Here is a 19,771-nt window from a genome sequence, read left to right as displayed (position 1 = left end):
GTTTCTACTTTCTGAACGTGAAATTCGCGGATCGCCATATGCAGATTCGCCATTGACTGGGTATGGAACAAAGGTACCCGTTTGTTTGCGAACGGGTAAGTTTTTCATGGAAGTCCTTCACAAACTTGCTGTCCATGTCTGACGTGCGACTGAAGGTGCTACAGGAATGTGGAATTTATTGGTTTCATGCTTTAGCAGTCACCGTTTCTGCATTGTCTGTTTGCTTCTGGCCTCCCACCCGTGCATAGCACGGGTACCTCACTAGTATTTATAATGCTGGATAAGCATTTTTCAAGGAAATCGATAGTTAATTTAGGATAATGTGATATACAACTATATTTTGTGACTTGAGTGACCGTAGGACTGTAGTGACTGACACCAATGTTTTTTTTTCCCAAAAAACTGGCTTCAGAATCTTTTTCAAAATTTGTGTTGTAATTTCATTATTATTGGCACTGAGAAGCTTTAATTTGGCTTAGGAGTACATTTTTGCCACCTTTATGATTTCACAGTCGATTTCTGATATTTAGCCAAGAAAGATCTGTTTATGGGGGTCCAAATGAATATATTTTGGTTGTCCCTGTCAATGGCGACAATTTTAAATATCAAATGAGGTCATGTGACCCCCAAATAATTTTCCACTGCTATTTTCATCTTTTTTAGTCCTTGCCCTTTCTAAAAATATATATAGTTTGCATGGGTTTATTTGCTCTGTTTGGTCATTATTAGCCTATTTCTTAAGTTGGTATTGACGGTAAAGGTTAAAAGGTGAAACGAGTACTTCCAGCCTTCAAAATGATATTTCATCTGGTTTCTGTAGCCAAAATGAAAAGGTATGGCCTAAAGTACGACTCCACCTAATTTGGTGCTTTTATCACAATTTGAATGATTCTGGGCATATGGCTAGCTTGTGCACATACTCTACTAAAAGGAGGAGGAGATTAAGGCGAGGCATAAACACATAATCTGCAAGCAGAAGGTTGGGTTAATGAGGGTAGAAAAGACGAGCTTTCATGCTCAGATGGGAATGCCAAAGATGCTGGTAAATATGGGAATTATGTTGGAACGGTGATGTTTAATTGAATCCCAAATTGTAAAGCAGTTGTACTCCCCAATGGGTAGGAATTTGTGCAAAAAATAAAAAGTTTAAAATGTTTTGAACCCATCTAAAGTTTACCACTAGACTATGAACTGTACTGCACAAGCTACACAGAAGGCCAAAATCAATGTTTATTAACTGGACAGCTTTCCATTTATATTTAATGATGGAAAATGGATGCGTGGTTTCTCTCCATTTAGGAGCTGGAACAGAGTGAGAAGGAGCATTTCAGAATGGTCGTCAAAGCTGTAGATGCCCACCTTTTAACTCACTACCACGGGCTGCTCTACGAAATCCAGGTGCGTTCCATCATCACGTGTGATGCATTGCGAAATGAGGATGTTGCAAATTTCGATATGACTAGACTGTCTGCTTGTTTCACATTCTGTTCTCCACTCATCTTTCATTTCAGGATTTGTACTTTCCTATGAACCCTGATTGCGAATCGAGACTAGAAAAGGAGGTGCCGGATGTTGAAGACGGATGTCGCAAGCGGAAGTTTTTTCACCTTCTTTCATCACTTGCCTCTGCCGCTAACTACATCCGCCTGTCAAACAAAGCGGTTGCTTTTGCACTCACTCAGCATCATCCACTTGATGGGCCACAGGTATGTTTGCTCTTTAAATCTTCACACTGTCCATCTCTTTGTCTGTGAAGAAGCCATCACCTGCTTCAGTTTCTCCCTATTAATCTTCCTGAATGTTCTGTATCCTGGTTGAATGAAGAAGGCAACTTATCTTCCACTGTCTCCCACTGAGCACGTATTGTCAGGATCTGTTGGCAAAGCTTGTTGGCCAAACCTAACATCAAGGCCTGAGTTGACAATAGGGCAATGGCAGCTATTGCCAACTCTACTGCATGCTGTTCAAGCCAGCCAAGCAAATGGGCAGCACATCCTGCCGTGTGCACCTGCTCAGCTGCAGAGAATGGGTCAAGAATAAGGACACCAAAACCGCATTGAGAGTTGGGGATTGAACGGTATCTTGGCAGGCAGCACGATGCTGGAACTCCACAGGCCTGCACTCCTGGAGAGCTGCAGTTGTAATACCTGTTTGGAGATTAGATACAGGTTTATTTGGGGGGAGAAAGAGGGATGGTGTGGAAGTGTTAGAAAATATTGGTTTCAAGATTGTTTAGAATACTGTTTGAGATTTACAAAGAAAAAATACGGTTCATTGTTTCCATATCATCCTGATACATTACAATAATTTGGCCGGTAATAATGTTACTTACAAGTCTACTTCCCAGTCCTGGTAGCTGTTGACTCCGCAGCATGCAAGGCCACCTTGCAGTTCATCGAGCAGAAACTGAGTGTCTGTGTCTTCATGGTAGCGCAACATGGCATGGAGAAGGCCAGCTTTCAAGCCTGCCTGCATTGGACCAACCAGCACCAATACCACACCTACACCGAGAACCTTGGAATGAGGGATGGAGGGGGAGCAGGGAAGACAAGCTTACATATATATATATATACATATAAAAAAAAATTTTTTTTTTTTTTTTGAAAACGATATCTAGACTCATGGAAAAGCAATGTGACAGGAGGCAAAATGGCATCGTGCTGCTAATAGGGCAGCATAAGCGAACGAAACAAGCAAGGGAATGAATGATCAGGTAAACAATCAGAGAGAGAATACGATGATAGGAGGAGGGGGTGGAGGAGAGATGCAAAATACCAGAAAGAGGGAGTAGGATGATGGAAGAAGAAGGAGGAGGGGGAGCAGGAGAGACGCAAAAGACCAGAAAGAGGGAGTGGGATGATAGAAGAAGAAGGAGGAGGGGGAGCAGGAGAGACGCAAAAGACCAGAGAGAGAATGGGATGATAGGAGGGGGGAGGGGGTGGAGGAGAATGAATGATCGTTTTTTTAAGGCCATTTTCCCCGCTAGAGCGGGGGTTAGCCTTGCGGTCCCCATGACAATCATGGTTCCCTGTTTGAGGCAATGTTTTTATGGCCGGATGCCCTTCCTGACGCCAACCCTTGGTTGCCTCTTACGATGTGCAGGGATACGGTGTACCTATTCTAAACCGGGGTACACACCGGGATCATTCATCCCAGCAAGCTGGTACTCAATTTGCCGACCTCGGAAGGATGACAGGCTGAGTCAACCCCCCTGGCGTTAATTCAGCGATCGACCGGGATTCGAACCCAGGATCCTAGGATCCCAAGCCAGCACCCTAACCTCTAAGCCAACACCAGACCAGAGAGAGAATGGGATGATAGGAGGGGGGAGGGGGTGGAGGAGGAGAGACGCAAAAGACCAGAGAGAGAGTAGAAGAGTGGGATTGAATCGCCTCAGGTATGTGGTTCTACAAATTGGACAGAAGAGTAGAGGTAGACTTGATTTGGGGAACTTGACAAGGTAAAATGTTTAACCAGGTAAAGGATGACTTGTAAACTGGAAAAGGTTGTTTTTATTTTGGGATTTTCATAAATAAGCAACTAAATAATTACTTTTTGCGAGTGAAATAATTAGCCTTTGATTAATCTGCATTCTGTGAGCAAGCAACAGTATGGGAATCTTACCTCAACACACATCAGTGCCAGAAGTGTAGCGGTAAAGCATTGCAGGGTTCTCGGAAGCTCTCGCAGTGCTCCAGTTGCCGCTGCCATGCTCATCCCGGCCACAAGTGCTGAGAGAAAAAGAATTACCAGCAGCGGGTCTTCGGCCAAGAATGATGGATGAGAAACGGTGATGTTGTACTTCTGGTTAAGTCCCCAGACTGAAAAAGTGAGCACAGATAGGGAGAGTGTCGCAAGCCAAAAGTGGCTGCAGAAAAGGGTGTACTTGACACAAGGGTCGACTCTCTGCTCCAAAGTTTCGTAATTCATTGGCTCTTCAGATTTTATGGATTCCAGATGACCACCGTGCTTCACCAAGCTCGAATTGTTGAGATTTTGGTCATTCAGGCTCCGTGAAGCTGATCCGTCTCTCTCGGCATTTTCTCCACTCTGCACACGGGTTGGTCAGGAAACTTGAGACTCAAAAAAATTACATTTGAACCTGACTTGTGTATCACCCTTTGCCAAGAACAAGCTAAGTTGTAAAGGAAATAATAATTAGTTGTGAAGTCACCTTTCTTTATATTGCATAGCTGTGGTTGGAACAGATTTTACATTACTAAGCTCTTCTATATGCAATGGGTAAATCGAATTGGAGGTAATTTACTTTTAAATGTACTCATGTGAAGATCACCTGAGTCTAAGGTTTAGTTCTACTGCCATGAGTTATTTTACTCATAAAATCACTTTGGCTTCAGGGTCTTAGAGGTAGAATTCATGACGAGGGCAACTAAGTTAAATTGATACATTAACTAATGCCCTTTGCTGCTGTTTTTGCGCAACTATTTTCTTTAGAGATTATTATGATTGTTACCCTCCCCAGCCCTTGCACAATTGCCACACAAGTGTTACCTGTTACCTCTATAAATAATGTACGGTACAATTAGAATGTGACTACGTCTATTAAATGCATACTATAAAACCACACTAAACAAGTCCTGGTGAGGGTCTGCAATCATTGATTGCTCTTTCTAGTTATTATTAGTCCCTTACCCGGAGGGGACTATTGGTTTGCTCTCTGTCTGTGTCTGTCTGTCTCTGTGCGTCCGTCCGTCTGTCCCACTTGTGGTTTTCTGGACTTTTTTCCATCCCCTTTAACTTATTCAAATGAAATTTGGTACATGGCTTTATTATGATAAGTTACAGAACAAGTTTGAGTTTCAGAGCGTTTCATCAATTTTTAAAATTTGTTATCGCTCTACTATGCAAAATATTTGGACTAATACGGGACATGCATTCAAAAGCAATCTTCCTGTTCTTGTTTCGTTTGGGGTTTTTTCCCCCCCTATTCTGAATACCGAGAATAAGTATGGAGGGCCTGGATCATTGGAACATGCATATAGCTTGATGGCAAAATAAAAAGACACTAGCCCTTATAAAATTTCAATTGCTTACCTGTTGTAGCAAAGGTGTAGTTTCATCTCGTCTTCCAAACCATTTAAATAGGCGGTATCGCATACTCTGAGCTTTCATTTTGTTCGACTCAGTTCTTGCTTGCTTTGTCTTTGCCAAATCTTCATCCCACAGCTCTGTGCCAGTCAGCCCTCCATCATGTGATAGTCACATTGGCCCATCCCAGTTCCCATGACAACCGGGTTTCATTCCCACCCCCTCCCCCCATCCTCTTCAAGTGGTGATCAGACATGGCCATGGACATTTGAGGAAAGTCGAAGCTGTGTCCTGGCTTTGTAAGGCAGTGAAAATAACAGTGATGGTATTGTTGTTGATGTGTATGAAGTTTCTAAGCTGATTTTGAAGTTTAAACATTATTATTGGTCATCATTGATCCCAATAATTTATTTTTAAACTCTTTTTCATGTTTGTAGTTATTATTATTGCAAACGTCAATGTAGAATGTACCGAAATGCGAGAGGTTTTAAGATTGGTGGGTTGGGGGTGGTGGGGTGACTGTCAAAATATCTGTGTGACTTGTCCCTCATAATGTAGATAGATTCACATCAAAGCTATCTTGTATTAATTTATCACTGACTATAAGTTGGTTTATCTATCTACACACTCCTCTGTGGGCTATCTATTCTGGACAACATTCCTGACCTGTAAATGAATCCTTGTACTTCACATACCGGTGTTGCATCATCGAGCACATTTTCCTTGAGAAATGATGAGTCAGTGTTGCGTGCTCCTCCCCGACCCCCTGGTCAAGGTGTACCTCCGAGCCCCGAGAGGAGTCACAGCAGAAAAATGTGTTATTCTGTATGTCAAAGATCAATGGTGAAGCTACACCAATTGTTACTCACAAACAAATATTGTATTAAGATCACACAAGAATAACCATACAACAATAATATGAATCAAAAGTTAAAGTACAATCAATATTCTATGATGGTACCATCAGTGTTATAATATATAACTCACTGTGCTCCAAGTGAGTGAAACCAGAACATCCCCAATGTCTCTTATTCCCGGCTTCAAGCCACAGTTGATTCGCTCCAGCGATCGCTAGAACGAGGTCCAATCGAAACCAGAATCCCGTGCAGATGGCAAGAATAGTCACACAGCCGAAGCTGTACAAAGGCGCCCTCAAGGTGACTGGGAAATCCAAAGGCGCCCTCCAGGCGACAGAGATCGCACCCTCGGGTATGGACGAATTAGCCTTCAAAAAGCCACGTCACACACACGCCCCAGATCGACGTCTGAATGCGGTGAAAATGTTCGAAAAGAAACGAAACCGCGAGCGAAGCACAAGTCCTGCGCGAGTCAAAATGGCCGACGGCCCGCTCTCGTGGCGCACCAGCACGGCGATGATTCTCTCCTGAATCGATAGCAAAACCTGACACGCAGGTTAATCGGTCACAGCGATGACAACTCGGTCACAGTAATTCCTTTCCCGGAAACCCGAAAGTTCGCTAGTGACTCTTGCTCGCCAACGTTCACTTCAGAACCCGGAGCAACTCGGCTTTCTTGTCCGACCTCTCTCGCTCCGCCCTCTTTCTTTCCTCTTCCTCTTCTTCCTCATCCGGTTTCCTGTTTCCTTTTAACATTAACTTTTTTTTACCTTTTGACAACAGTTCAACAGTTCAACAGGGGGTTATTTCCGGTCCCTCGAGCGACGAGGCTTGCTTCGAGCTCTCCACGGCATCGAAGTTTGAGTGTTTTCCCATTCGTGTCTTTGTCGGGTTTCCACTGGTTGTTTTGTTGTGTGTGTGTTGTTGTGTGTTTCTGTTTAGTTTTGGTTTTGTGGTTGTTGCGGATTTGTGTGTGATTGGTCGTTTTTTATTCGCGCGTCGTGCGCGGCCTGGTCTTTCCGGGCTCCCTCCCCCCCTTCGGTGTTTTGTGAGTGTAAGTTCTTTCCTTCATAGTATTTGCTTGTTTCTTTGATTTTCTTTTCTCCCCCCTGCCTCTCGCAGGCATCTTACCCTTTGTCCGGCGTTTTTAAAAACAGGACAAACGGATAGACAAAGAATTCTATATTGATTTTTTCTCTCCTCCCGGACACGTGCTTGTTCGCTCTCCTCCTCGTCTCGACTTGTGCCCAGCCCCCTGAATCTCGTTTTTCTTCCGCCTCTGCTCCTTCTTTCTCAAATCCACGTTCTTGCTTGGAGACTTTTCCCAGATTGTTTTTCATGGTTTTCATGGTTCTGTCTGGATATTGTTGGAATATGTTGAAACCGCAGCCGTGATGCTGACGCCGCCCTCTCCCCCCCCCCCCCCCGAATTTCCATGTTTTAAACGTTTCCCAGTGTGTACCCTGGTCAGAATAGGTACACCGTATCCCTGCGTAAGAGACGACTAAGAGGGTTGGCGTCAGGAAGGGCATCCGGCCATAAAAACATTGCCTCAAAAAGAGAACCATGACAATTACAACTACATATGGGCAGGGTGCAGCCCGAAGTGGAGATCGGTTTCTGAGGTTTGGGACATGGAATGTAGGGACAATGACAGGGAGATCAGGAGAAGTGGTGGAAGTATTGGTCAGAAGAAGAGTGGACATATGGACAAACTGCATCACTGAAATAAAATCCTGGCTTCAAATCAACTTCCTCAAGCTTAACTGTGATAAATCTGAAATAATCATCATTGGCCCAAAAACGCTCACAAAATCCACCCATAACTTTGCCCTCAACATCGACGGTATCCCAGTATCCACCTCCCCTCACATCCGGAATCTTGGCGTCATCTTTGACCAAACCCTTTCCTTCGACAAATACACTAAACAGATCACAAAGTCAGCCTTCTTTCACCTGAAAAACATTGCCCGTCTCCGCTCATCCCTCTCCTCCACGGCTGCAGAAACCCTCATCCACGCCTTCATCACCTCCCGTCTGGACTACTGCAATAGCCTCCTCTATGGTTCACCCTCAAAAATCACCAATAAACTCCAATACATTCAGAACTCCGCTGCCCGTCTACTCACTCATTCCCGGACCCGTGACCACATCACCCCCGTCCTTTACAAGCTTCACTGGCTCCCCATCCCCCAGAGAATCCAGTACAAAATCCTCCTCTTGACATACAAAGCCCTCCATAACCTGGCCCCATCCTACCTGGCTGACCTCCTCTCCAGACACACTCCCACCCGCAACCTCCGCTCTGCTGGTACCAACCTCCTGACCCCCTCCATCCGGACCAAATTCAGATCCTGGGGGGACAGGGCCTTCTCCATCGCTGCTCCCACCCTCTGGAACTCACTACCTCACACCATCAGAGACTCCTCCTCACTCACCACATTCAAAACATCACTAAAGACCCACCTGTTCAACGCTGCATTCAACATTCAACCCACAGCATTTAACCCCTGACTATCTCTTCTCCTTCTCCCTCCTTTTGCTTTAAATATTTCCCTATTGATTCTTGTCTTGTCTTTTTGATTCTTGTCTTATATATATGCCGTATATCGCTGCTGTTTGTTTTCTTGATTCTTGTCTTTTTGCAATTGTTGTTTTCATGTATTGTTATGCATTATGTTTTCCACTCTGTCAAAGCGCCTTTGGGCTTCTGGAAAAGCGCTATACAAAATAAATGAATTATTATTATATTATTATATGTGTGCAGGAGACGAGATGGAAGGGAAGTGGTGTGAGAATGGTGAAGGGTAGGCAGGGACAGAAATACAAGTTTGTGTGGCAAGGGTGCCCGGAGGGCGTGAATGGTGTTGGTGTCCTGTTTTCTGAGGAGTTTGTAGACAGTGTGGTGAGTGTGACTAGAGTGAGTGATAGGTTGATGATGGTGAAAATGATGATTGGAAAGCTCTTGGTGAACGTCATCTCGGGATATGCTCCGCAGGTTGGTCGAAGCGATGAAGAGAAGGACAAGTTCTGGTGTGCGATAGAGAAGCTGATGGAAAACGTGAAAGATGAGGAAGTTGTTGTGGTGGGAGGAGACCTGAATGGACATGTGGGAAGGAGTATGGATGGTTTTGAGGGAGTTCATGGGGGTTACGGATATGGTGTGAGAAATGGAGAAGGTGAAAGGATTTTGGAGTTTGCTGATGGAGCTGATTTGTTGATTTGTAATACTCAGTTCCAGAAAGAGGATAATAAGCTTGTTACATACACGTCAGGTGGGTCGACGACAACCGTTGACTACCTGATGGTGCGTAGGCGAGATGGGGGGCACCTCCGGGACACAAAGGTGATCCCGGGGGAGGAGGCTGTTTCACAGCACCACTTGGTTGTCTGCGACATAAGGGTGAAAGGTGCGAGGAGAGCTCGGCGGGTGAAGTACCAACCGAGAATGAAGGTGTGGAGGTTGAAAGAGGTGACAGTAAGGGAGGCATTAAAAGAGAGGCTGAGTAGGGTAGAGGCTGATGTGGTTGAGCTTGAAAGTGGTTGGATGTCAATGAAAGCTAGTCTGTTGGGAGCCGTTGGTGAGGTATGTGGATGGACAAAAGGACCACCGAGGCACTCGGAAACATGGTGGTGGGATGATGAATTTGGAAAGAGGATTGACGAGAAGAGGAAGAAGTTCAAGGAGTGGCAGAAGGCGAAGGGTACGGGAGCAGAAACAGCAGAGCATGAAAGTTATAAGGCAGCCAGGAAGGCTGCAAAGAAAGAGGTAGCAAAGGCGCAGGAGGCATGTAGGAAAATATTCGGAGAACGCTTGGATTTGGAAGAGGGTCAGAAAGCAGTATTCAGGATTGCAAAGCACATAGCGAAAGAGAGGTGTGATGTGATGGGGGTGAGTTGCTTGAAGGATGAAGTGGGACAAATCGTTGTCGACCCAGATGGAATTAAAGGAAGATGGAAAAGATATATGGAAATGCTGTTGAATACAGAGAATGCATGGGATGGCAACATAGAGAGTAACCCAGTTTTAGGACCGGCAGAGAAGATAACTGAGAAGGAAGTTGAGGAAGCGATAAAAGCAATGAAGAGTGGAAAAGCGGGAGGGCCGACGGGAGTTGTGGGAGATATGTTGAAGGCAGCAGGAAGTTGGGGTGTGAAGAGAATGACAGAGATCTGTAATCTGGTGGTGAAAGAAGGCCGCATTCCAGTGGATTGGGAACTGAGTACCCTCGTCCCTCTATACAAGGGGAAAGGTGACCCTCTGGAGTGTGGCTCGTACCGAGCGATAAAGTTATTGGAGCATGGAATGAAGGTATTGGAAAGGGTGTTGGAGAGGAGGATAAGGAAGAAAGTGAAGATCGATGAAATGCTGTTTGGATTTATGCCAGGAAGAGGAACGACAGACGCGCTTTTCATTGTGAGGCAGTTGCAGGAGAAGTACATGGAGAAGAGGAAGAAAGTGTTTTTTGGGTTTGTTGATCTGGAGAAAGCATTCGATAGGGTTCCACGCAAAGTATTGACATGGGCATTGAGGAAGTTAGGAGTGGAGGAATGGTTGATCAGAGTAGTGATGGCAATGTACAAAAGAGCGCGCACAGCTGTAAGGACGAAGGACGGGAACAGTGGTGAGTTTGAGGTGAAGGTGGGAGTGCATCAGGGGTCGGTACTAAGTCCACTACTATTTGTAGCTGTGATGGAGGTGCTGGCTCAGAACGTAAAGGAGGGTTTACCGTGGGAGTTGTTGTATGCAGATGATCTGGTGTTGATTGCAGAAAGTATGGATGGACTGAAGGAAAGGATGAACAAGTGGAAGGAATGTATGGAGACAAAAGGTCTGAAGGTGAATATCGGAAAGACGAAGGTGATGGCAAGTGGTAAAGCATGTGGTGAGGTGGAAAGAACTGGGAAGTGGCCGTGTGCTGTGTGCAGGAAGGGTGTCGGCGTGAACTCCAATCAATGTACAATGTGCGCTGAGTGGGTTCATCAAAAATGTAGTGGTCTGAGAGGGTCATTTACCAGTGTGGCAGCTACATTCAAATGTAAGGTGTGCACAGAGGGAGCTGCAGATGGAGGAAATGTTGAGTTGGATCTTGGAGACGGCGTGAAGCTGGAAGGTGTGAAAACATTTTTGCTACCTCGGAGACATGCTGAATGGAGAAGGTGGATCAGACTCGGCAACGGTTGCTCGAGTGAGATGTGCATGGAAGAAGTTTCGGGAACTGAGTGGTGTGCTGATGAGGAGGAGAGTGTCGCTGAAGCTGAAGGGAACGGTGTATGCTGCATGTGTGAGAAGTGTTATGATTTATGGGAGCGAGACATGGGTAATGAACGTAGAGCAGCAACAGAAGGTTGGAAAGGGTGGAAATGCGAATGGTTCGATGGATGTGCGGAGTATCGTTGAGAGAGAGAGGAAGACAAATGATGAATTGCGAAAGATGATGGGAATATTGCCTGTGATTGATGCTGTGAAGAGGAACAGGTTGAGATGGTTTGGTCATGTGTTGAGGAAGGATGAAAGTGACTGGTTGAGAAGAGTGATGGAACTTAATGTAGAAGGAAGTAGAGGACAGGGAAGACCGAGAAAGACTTGGCTAAAGATGGTGGAAGAAGAAATGCGGGCAAGGGGGTTAACAAGGAGAGATGCAGAAAACAGGGCAAAATGGAGAAGATTGTCATGGGGACTGCAAGGCTAACCCCCGCTGTAGCAGGGAAAATGGCCTTAAAATGCATGTTGTTGTTGTTGTTGTTGTTGACAACAGTTCATGAACAATAAACCTTTTGAACACAATAATAGTACATGGAATCAGAAATATTTACAGTGGATGCAAGCCACCACAACGGAAGTGACAAATCCGTAACATCAGCCAATCCCTTCTGCTAGTATTCGCCTGTGAATGCTTTCACTGATATGTAGATCTGATGGCACTCTTCGAAAATTGTAGGCCATTGTTTGCTCATGCTCTTTTCAAATTTAAAATTCCTGCCCTATAGTTGTTTCAGCAGCACCCTATAATGGAGAAGTGACCTGTAGAAGGTTAATTGTCATGTTTGGAAAAGTTTGTGATACGATAGTGGATGCCATCCTGCCTTTTATCGAGGTATGGCATTTGAGAAAAGAACAGGTCCCCCGATAAGACGGCAACGTCGTGGGAAAGCTGGGCATGAGTTATTACGGAGGTTAATGGATTTAATGATGCAGGTGTGATTGGGTTGATGTCGGCATGGATATGCATTCGACGAGGAGGTTTCATCGGGCTCGGTCAGGCTACACTGGTCCTGCTGTTGAAAGATAATAACATTTGCAAATGGTGTCATATAGGAGAACGATCTGGGGGTGGTAATAGATACAGGGAGTAAGCAGACATCACAGTAACAGGCAGCTATTGTAAAACCTAACAGTGTTTCATATTATGGTATTCTTAGGAAGATAAATTATAAATCAAAAGAGGTCGTGCTAACTCTGTAGAGGAATTTAGTGAGACCTCACGTAGTATATTGTGTACAGTTTTGGTCACCACATGTCAGGAAGTATATAGTTGCCATAGAGAGGGGTCAGCGGAGAGCAACTCTATTGATTCCAGGGCTAGCCAGAATTATCCATGAGGAGCGGCTGAAGGAGACAAGAGTTTATACATTGGAAAGGAGGAGAGTATGTATAAGGGGATCTGATGGAGAAGTTTAAGATAATGAAGGGTATGGACAATGTAGGTGCAGTGGAGGTTTTCAGCAGAATGGACAATGTTAGGACCAGGGGCCATAGCTTGAGGGTAAAGAAGATGGGAGTTAGGACAGCTTTTAAGGCATGGGTCTTTCAGTCAGAGAATGCATGCATGGAATGGTCTCCCTGTAAAGGTAGTGGAAGGGGTAGATACATTTAAATGGGAGTTAGGCACGTACGTGGATACGTTGGAGATCGAGAGGTATGAGGATATTGTCAGTACCTGTCGGTAGTGTGTGGATGGGTGATGATACTGATACTCGGGTTGGTGCAGTGCAGACATGATGGGCCGAATGACCTCCCCCTGCACCACAGTTCCGTGTGTGTAAATGCCAAGATGTCTCACGAAGAGTGGACTAGCTATTGCTGGCACCATGAACAAATTACAAATTCCTGCCCCAACCCGCAAAGGGCTTTACATCACCGGTACAGCTGCACCCTCAGCCAATGATGCTACCCACAGTCTTGTGCTGCATAAGAACAAAGAAGTAGTCAGCCAAAGTGAGTGTGTGAATACCTTTGCAAATTCCCTGCTTGGTGTGAGCTGGAAATTAACGCTGCCTTTAACAGATTGGAATGGTGGAGTTTGGACACTGTCCGGGATTGATGGACCAAAAGGCTAACATCACTTGGAAAATTTACTTGTATTAATGTGCATGCATGTCGTTCATTAATTTTTTTTCCTGCCCGTTTGTTCCTTCTTGGTGGCCAGGTCTCTGTTCGTCTCACCGAATATGATTTAATTGCTTTTTGGGCCTTGGGTGAAGGTCCAACAAAACCTGGGCATGACGCATGGTCGAAACGTCCCTTGCATCGCCGTCTACTTTGGCGTAGCCCTGTTGCTGGACCAGACAGGTGCCACCCGATTCAACGATTATGCATGATGTGCTGTATACCTTGATGTCATGAACTTTGGCATGAAGCCCCATCTCCTTGATTCTTGTTTCCCCACAGGCGCGTGTTTGCACGTGTGATGATATTTGCAAGCATAACGCACGGGCGTACCATTCTCAAAGCCTTCAAGGGTAACTATTGCAAGCCTTGGATTGCTCCTAAATTTTTGGACATTTGGAAAGAAACTGTTTCTTTAAACCATTTTGTATATTTATAATGCCAAGGTTCTGTTTAATTGTATATTTATTTGCAAGACAGTATTTAAGGCTCGTAGTGAGCCACACACATCCCACACACGTGACATAGACAAGTACATGAGACATGACTGTTATACGAGACAAACAGCCACTGAGTTTGGAGGAAGTGCTGTCACTTCTGGGTACCACTCTTCGGCACTCTGGGTAACAGCGACGTCCATACAATGGCGCCACCTTTCTCACCGCACTCAGCAATGCATTTTCTAAGGATGAATGTCCTTCTCCCCATGGATACCAACATATGGGGAATTTCCATGCTCTATCCTTTTAAATGCATTAAGCGTCAAGCCAAGAAACAGCGCATACCATTTTTTTTTTAATTTTTGCTCTGACTCTGCTAGGGTGTGAACCACCCCCCTCCCAGACTGAGAGGATGCTCGAACTATTACACCATCGAGTCCGGTTAAAATAAATGACTTTTTTTCATGACTCATTAAAATAAATGACAAGACTGGAATCTTATGACCCATTTGAAGGATTTAAATATTTATCCCTATGCTCTGAAAAAAAATAAAACGGGAAGAGGAAGATATTGCTTTCGTTCTGTCTGTCATCTCCTAAAGCTAAACGCTTGTGCAGAAATTCACTAAACTTTGTAGTTATGATCATCACATGGCAAGAAGGTGTGAGAACAGTATCACGTTTGGTCCTGCCCTCTGGGGTGGAGTCAAAAGGTCAAATACCAAAGGACGGGCACATTTTTACCTATGCCACAGAAGGTGGATGGAGGTTACGTTTTCACCCCTGTCTGTTTGTCTGTCTATTAGCAGATATCTCAAAACGTTACGTATGAAGTCGGATGAAATTTGGTGGACAGGTTGGGTGTGTGTCGAGGTCGAATTGATTCGATTTTGGTGAAGATGCGTATCCAGATATGAGAATTGTAAAAAAAATTTAAAGTGATTTTTCACTATTGAGAGACGATGCCAAAAACAATATATAGCACGATATTTCGAAAGGTTGTGGATGTGTTGAGGCAAAACTTAGTGGACAGGTGGATGTGTGATGAGAACAAGCTGATTCTATTTCGGTTCAGGTTTAGATGCAGATCCGTCCTATCGGTGGGATACAAAACATTAAACTGTTCAGCCTGGTGGAGGTATGTTCTCTACTGATTGTCGCTCCAGTGAAACATGTTCTAATGAATCTTTGCATATGCAATCAACATTGCAAGGGTCTTGCTCAATATATATTTTTTTGGGGTCACAGATTTTTAGCTCACCTGGAACAAAGTTCAAGGGGGCTTATGCGATGGCGCGTTATCCGTCAGTCCGTAAGTCCGTAAACACTTGAAACCTCTTCTCCGAAACCGCTGATGGGATTGCGACCACATTTGACAAAAATGATATTTGTTGTGTTGTGACAAGTTTGTTCACGGCATTAAAAAAATTGGGGTCTAAGGGCGTCTACTGGGGGTTAAATGGATCCAGGTTTGACCCCTCCAAAATGGGTGCTTGATTTCTTCTCAGAAACTACACATGCAATTCCGATGAAACTTCACCACAACCTTCATCACCCGTGGTGTACCAACTTTTGTTCACGGCATTAAAAAAAATCTGCCCCTTTGGGTATCTACGGGGGGGGGGGGGGGGGAGGGGGCGGTGGTCTTGCCCCCCAAAATAGGTATTTCCTTTTTTCTCAAAACCTACACACACAATTTTGATGAAACACTTCATCAGAATCTGTCCTCTTCATCAATCAAAATCTGTCAACCACTTCATCATCTGAGGAGGTACGAGGGGGGGGGGGGGGGGTCTTATGATTCTACATGCTGCCCTGTCTTCTAGCAACCATTGAAATTGGTTTAAAATTCCTTTAGTCAGTGCAGTATACTGTTTATTCTACCAGTTGAGCGCCAGTGGTATTGCCTATGTTTTTTTTGGCGACACGTATATTATTTAATGTTGAATCTGAGTGTTTTTTTTTGTCAACTATAAACAAGAAAAAACAATATGGGGGAGATACATGGAAGAATAAAAAGGGATTTTTTTTTTTTACTATGCTGTAGTCTGTGACCGCCAGTGTCAACGTGGTATCCAGTGCCGTGTATATTGAGAGTCTGGCCAACTGATATACTGGCGCCATGTTGCATACCTAACTTCGCACGCTGGCACTGCGAGATGTATGTCAGCTGTGGCAATCCTGTAGTTCTGTGACGAGGGAATCGATGTTATTACTGTTTGGTCGCAGATTTAATGAGGAACAACTAATTAAAGTTAAAGTGACGTGTTGTTTGTTATTGGAATAATAAAATCTGCAAGCGGCATAATTTATTCACACGAATTGTTTGCCTGTCGCGGCACACGATTTATTGTCAGCTGCATACAGCATACTGATAAATTTTATTTCTCTTGGCATGAAATTGTAATTTGATAAAATGGAGCTTGTATACTAGTTTTCATCTATTATCTGGAAAAGTAACATACAATATTCCCATAATGCTACGAAAGTACAATGTCTATTATTTTATTCATTAGCTTGGGTTCACAAATGTTGTTATAACTTGACTCGCACCATAATCAGCAATAAAAAAAAGTAAACAGACTCAGAGGTACATTGTTTATTTGTTATTCTTGAAGAAATCCGCCATTAAACATTATAAGCTTGGTGATATATTTAGATAAAATAGATATATATATATATATATCAAATGTGTATATATGTATAATATATATATGGTTGACTAAATAAATGTTAAGCTCACCAGAGACCGAATACACACGTGTCATGTCACTTTTGATTTTAAAACCAATATATTGTTACGGATCTCAGAGACGGCACTCCCCTTAGCAAGGGGGGGGGGGGGGGGGTTCATCCCCTTGGCCTGCTAAGCTGGCCGTCTCTGGTCCTGGTACTTATAACGCTCTTTTGCAGGGTGAAATTGGTCAAGGTGTTCTCCCGAATACCTTTACCAATCCCTACGCAAAACAGGGAGACAAGTACCGCTCAAACCACGGACAAGATGGTATTTGCCGAGCGGTTTAGCAATCCACAGCTCGAGCCATTAACAACGAACTAACCAGACTCCGAGCGTTGGCCAAAATAGCGCCACAGGTATTCAATCAGGGAAAAAACTAAAGCGACCGGATGAGAGGAAAACCCAAAGAATAAGAAGGAACCTGTATAATTTATTAATTGTGTACAAAACCGAAGAAGAGGAGGAAACGAAAGTAATATACAGAAGAAGAAGACACAGGGCAGCCTGAAGCAGTCTTATGTTACCAACGCCCAGGACAGACAAACAGACTTACAGGAAAGGGAATAGCAGGCACGAATGACTGGACAAAGGAGAAGGGTCCAAGTGGGACAGCAGGGCTGGAAGGTTCGGGCAGAGACACAGCAAGGAGGTCCGCCCCAGGTCCACGCTCCGGCTGGAAGCGAACAGCCAGCGGCAGCTTCACGTATTCGGTTTCACACACGGTCGGACAATGTCAATTGACTACTGTATTGTTGTCGCCGTCACGGACCCACTCTTCTGCCTCACGATCCAGCGGTATGCTCGCCTGGTGCCTCCCTCATCTGCCGGATCACGTCTCGCTCTCCTCAAGGCTTCGCGCCGGCGCTTATATTACGTGCGTTGGAATCAATGCGCGCTTCATAGAGCCACGCCCGTGATCGTATTTCGTCAGCCCTGGTTGGCTGGTGGGGGCTCGCTGACTCCACCTCCGATGACGAGTCGACGTGCCACACCTTGTTCTGGCGGCTCCGCCCCCTTCCTCCTCGGCTTGACCGCATGGCTCATGGCGGCGTGGTGCCAGTAAACAGCCCAGTGCAACGGCGGCGAACGCTGTTGGCAAGCGAGGTACCACAATTTGAAGAGGGAGAGCAAAATGGACGGAATGGGGCCTATATTATTTGATTAATGCAACGCAGATTCAACTATTGGGAACAGATCCTTAACTGAAACACTTAATAATGAAATAACTACGGAGAGGTCCTATGGTTCGCTACGTGTTGTACATGGACTAACTAGGGTGCGATCCTTAACAAGCCAATTGATGGGGATATTTACAGGGGAACATTTATAAGGGATGCATTTACTAAAATTTACTAGTGAAGGTTCTTAAAACCGTAACAATATTATTAAGCGATTTCACTTACCGAACATAAATATGAGTAAGGTGATGGATTCCATCCAACTCGGCGTATTTTAACCGCCCAAATAGCACTTCGTTCCTTGTCTCGAGGAAATCTGTGCATTATACGACCTTGTCCTGGTCTAACAGAACATCCCAAGCGGCACAACACACCATATTGGTTGATTTTATTGAAATACTAGCAGAAGTACCCGGCATTGCCGGGTGGGGGAGGGGAGGGGAAGGGAAGGGGAACGGGGGGGGAGGGAGGAGAGGGGGGAGGGGGAGGGATAGGGGGGAGGGGAGGGGGGGAGGGGTAGGGGGAGGAGGGAAGGGGAGGACGGAGGGGGGGGTGGGAAGGGGAGGACGGGGGGGGGGGGGGGGAAGGGGAGGACGGAGGGGGGGGGAAGGGGAGGACGGAGGGGGGGGGAAGGGGAGGACGGAGGGGGGGGGGGGGAAGGGGAGGACGGAGGGGGGGGGGAAGGGGAGGACGGAGGGGGGGGGGGGGAAGGGGAGGACGGAGGGGGGGGGGAAGGAGGAGGACGGAGGGGGGGGGGGGAAGGGGAGGAACGGAGGGGGGGGGTGGGAAGGGAGGGCCAGTCAACAATGACGTTGCAGTTCTCATTGTAGGAGAGCAGCACAACAATCACGACATCACAACAGCACGAAGCGGATTTTGGAGACTCACCGATCCTGTGACGCCCTCCAGTACCGGCGTTGCCGGGCGGGGGAAGGGAGACCCGTACATTCCCAACCCGTACATTCGCCCTCTCAACTCAAGCTCACTCAGACAAAAGCCTCGCACAAATTACACCGTGAAGGCCCAATGGCCATGTCTATGCCACAAATCAAGTACGTGAGCGAGTCGGGCGCACTGAATTGAAAATATCGAGAACGCTCATACTCCGTGAAAAGTGAAGCCGCCGTGTCACCATCTTGGTTAGCACGACTCGACCAACTCGCTTCGCGGATCTCGTTTGTTTTGAACGTGTCCCAGATTTTAAAAGCCAGACAACTGTTAAAATGCCATTTTGTGCGGCAATAAACTGCTCCAATCGGTTACGGAAGGGTTGTGGAAAGACGTTTCACAGCTGTTTCAAAGACGTTTAATTCATATCGCACAAAATCGACACAAAAACACGATCGTACAAAAGGTGAAAAAACACAATTGCTTTTCGCTCTGAATTATGTGCAAATGCGTGACGGAAATCACCATCGCCCAGCATCGAGTGCCAACCAAGATGGCGCCCAGTAGCTGCATCTCCACCTATGTGGTGTGAATGGCAATGGTCATTCTATATATTTTCAGTTCAATGGTCTGGCGGCGGGGATGGAACATCACGTGATCGCTCTGAGCGAATCGGCGAGCTGCTCTGGCACCGGCTGAGATTCCGTGTATAATGGTCCTCGCTGAAATGCGCTGAGGTAAATATGAATAAAGAATATGGATCTCGTCAAATATTTTGAGGTAGGCCATGTTCTTCCCAGGCTCAATGGCCATGTCTATGCCAAATATCAAGCACGTGAGCCTCTCCGTTTAGGAGTCTTTCGGTAACATTACACACACACACACACACACACACACACACACACACAAACTGTGTTTTATATATATATAGATTACTCAAATGTGTTACGGATTCGGCCCTAATTATTGTTGGTATTATTATTGGTTCTCAGTAAGGGTTATTGTGGTTAAAAGGTTTAAAAGCGCTAATGACAAAAATGATGCCAGAAATTGGATAGGGCACCGGAAGAGGTGGAGCGAGGAAGAAGAGCGCATAGGGCAGAGGTGAAACGAGGCGTTGGTAAAAGCTCTGTACCCAGCGTGGTCGAGCGTCCATCGAGAGTGAACTTTGAGTCCTGGAAAGGAATCTCGTGCGATCGTTGTTATCGCTGGTGTCGTGGAGAAGCCTGTGA

At 45.5% G+C, this 19,771-nt stretch overlaps 2 protein-coding genes across 5 annotated transcripts in view; one reads left to right on the top strand and one right to left on the bottom strand.

The window, feature by feature from the left end:
* Window positions 1–19,771, top strand: part of TMEM143 (transmembrane protein 143) — a 78,755-nt gene that overhangs the window by 23,151 nt on the left and 35,833 nt on the right. For all 4 annotated transcript variants that reach the window (XM_068113537.2, XM_068113518.2, XM_068113528.2 and 1 more), the window contains exons 3-6: window positions 1,300–1,398; window positions 1,512–1,706; window positions 13,337–13,479; window positions 13,579–13,649. In XM_068113537.2, coding sequence (XP_067969638.2) covers window positions 1,300–1,398; window positions 1,512–1,706; window positions 13,337–13,479; window positions 13,579–13,649 — 508 coding nt within the window. The remainder of the gene's footprint in view (window positions 1–1,299; window positions 1,399–1,511; window positions 1,707–13,336; window positions 13,480–13,578; window positions 13,650–19,771) is intronic.
* LOC137425279 (tetraspanin-10-like) lies at window positions 1,217–12,907 on the bottom strand. The gene is made up of 4 exons (XM_078770945.1): window positions 12,848–12,907; window positions 3,625–4,050; window positions 2,333–2,514; window positions 1,217–2,147 (listed from the first exon to the last, which is right to left on the bottom strand). Exons 1-4 carry the CDS (start codon window positions 12,905–12,907, stop codon window positions 1,772–1,774), a joined length of 1,044 nt encoding a protein of 347 aa, XP_078627071.1. The 3' UTR covers window positions 1,217–1,771.

This window comes from Myxine glutinosa, chromosome 1 (genome assembly GCF_964187855.1).
Source record: "Myxine glutinosa chromosome 1, kmMyxGlut1.1, whole genome shotgun sequence".
NCBI lineage: Eukaryota > Metazoa > Chordata > Myxini > Myxiniformes > Myxinidae > Myxine > Myxine glutinosa.
Note: the sequence above shows the minus strand (reverse complement) of the source record. Positions and strands in the feature narration are given on the sequence as shown.

Excerpts from the sequence above, each read along its gene's own strand:
- LOC137425279 (XM_078770945.1), bottom strand. The coding sequence starts at position 12,907 with ATGTCTGCACTGCACCAACCCGAGTATCAGTATCATCACCCATCCACA. Across the intron at positions 2,515-3,624 it reads TGGCACTGATGTGTGTTGAG|GTTCTCGGTGTAGGTGTGGT; the intron begins GTAAGATTCCCA and ends CCTCATTCCAAG. Across the intron at positions 2,148-2,332 it reads CAGGACTGGGAAGTAGACTT|GTATTACAACTGCAGCTCTC; the intron begins GTAAGTAACATT and ends ATCTCCAAACAG.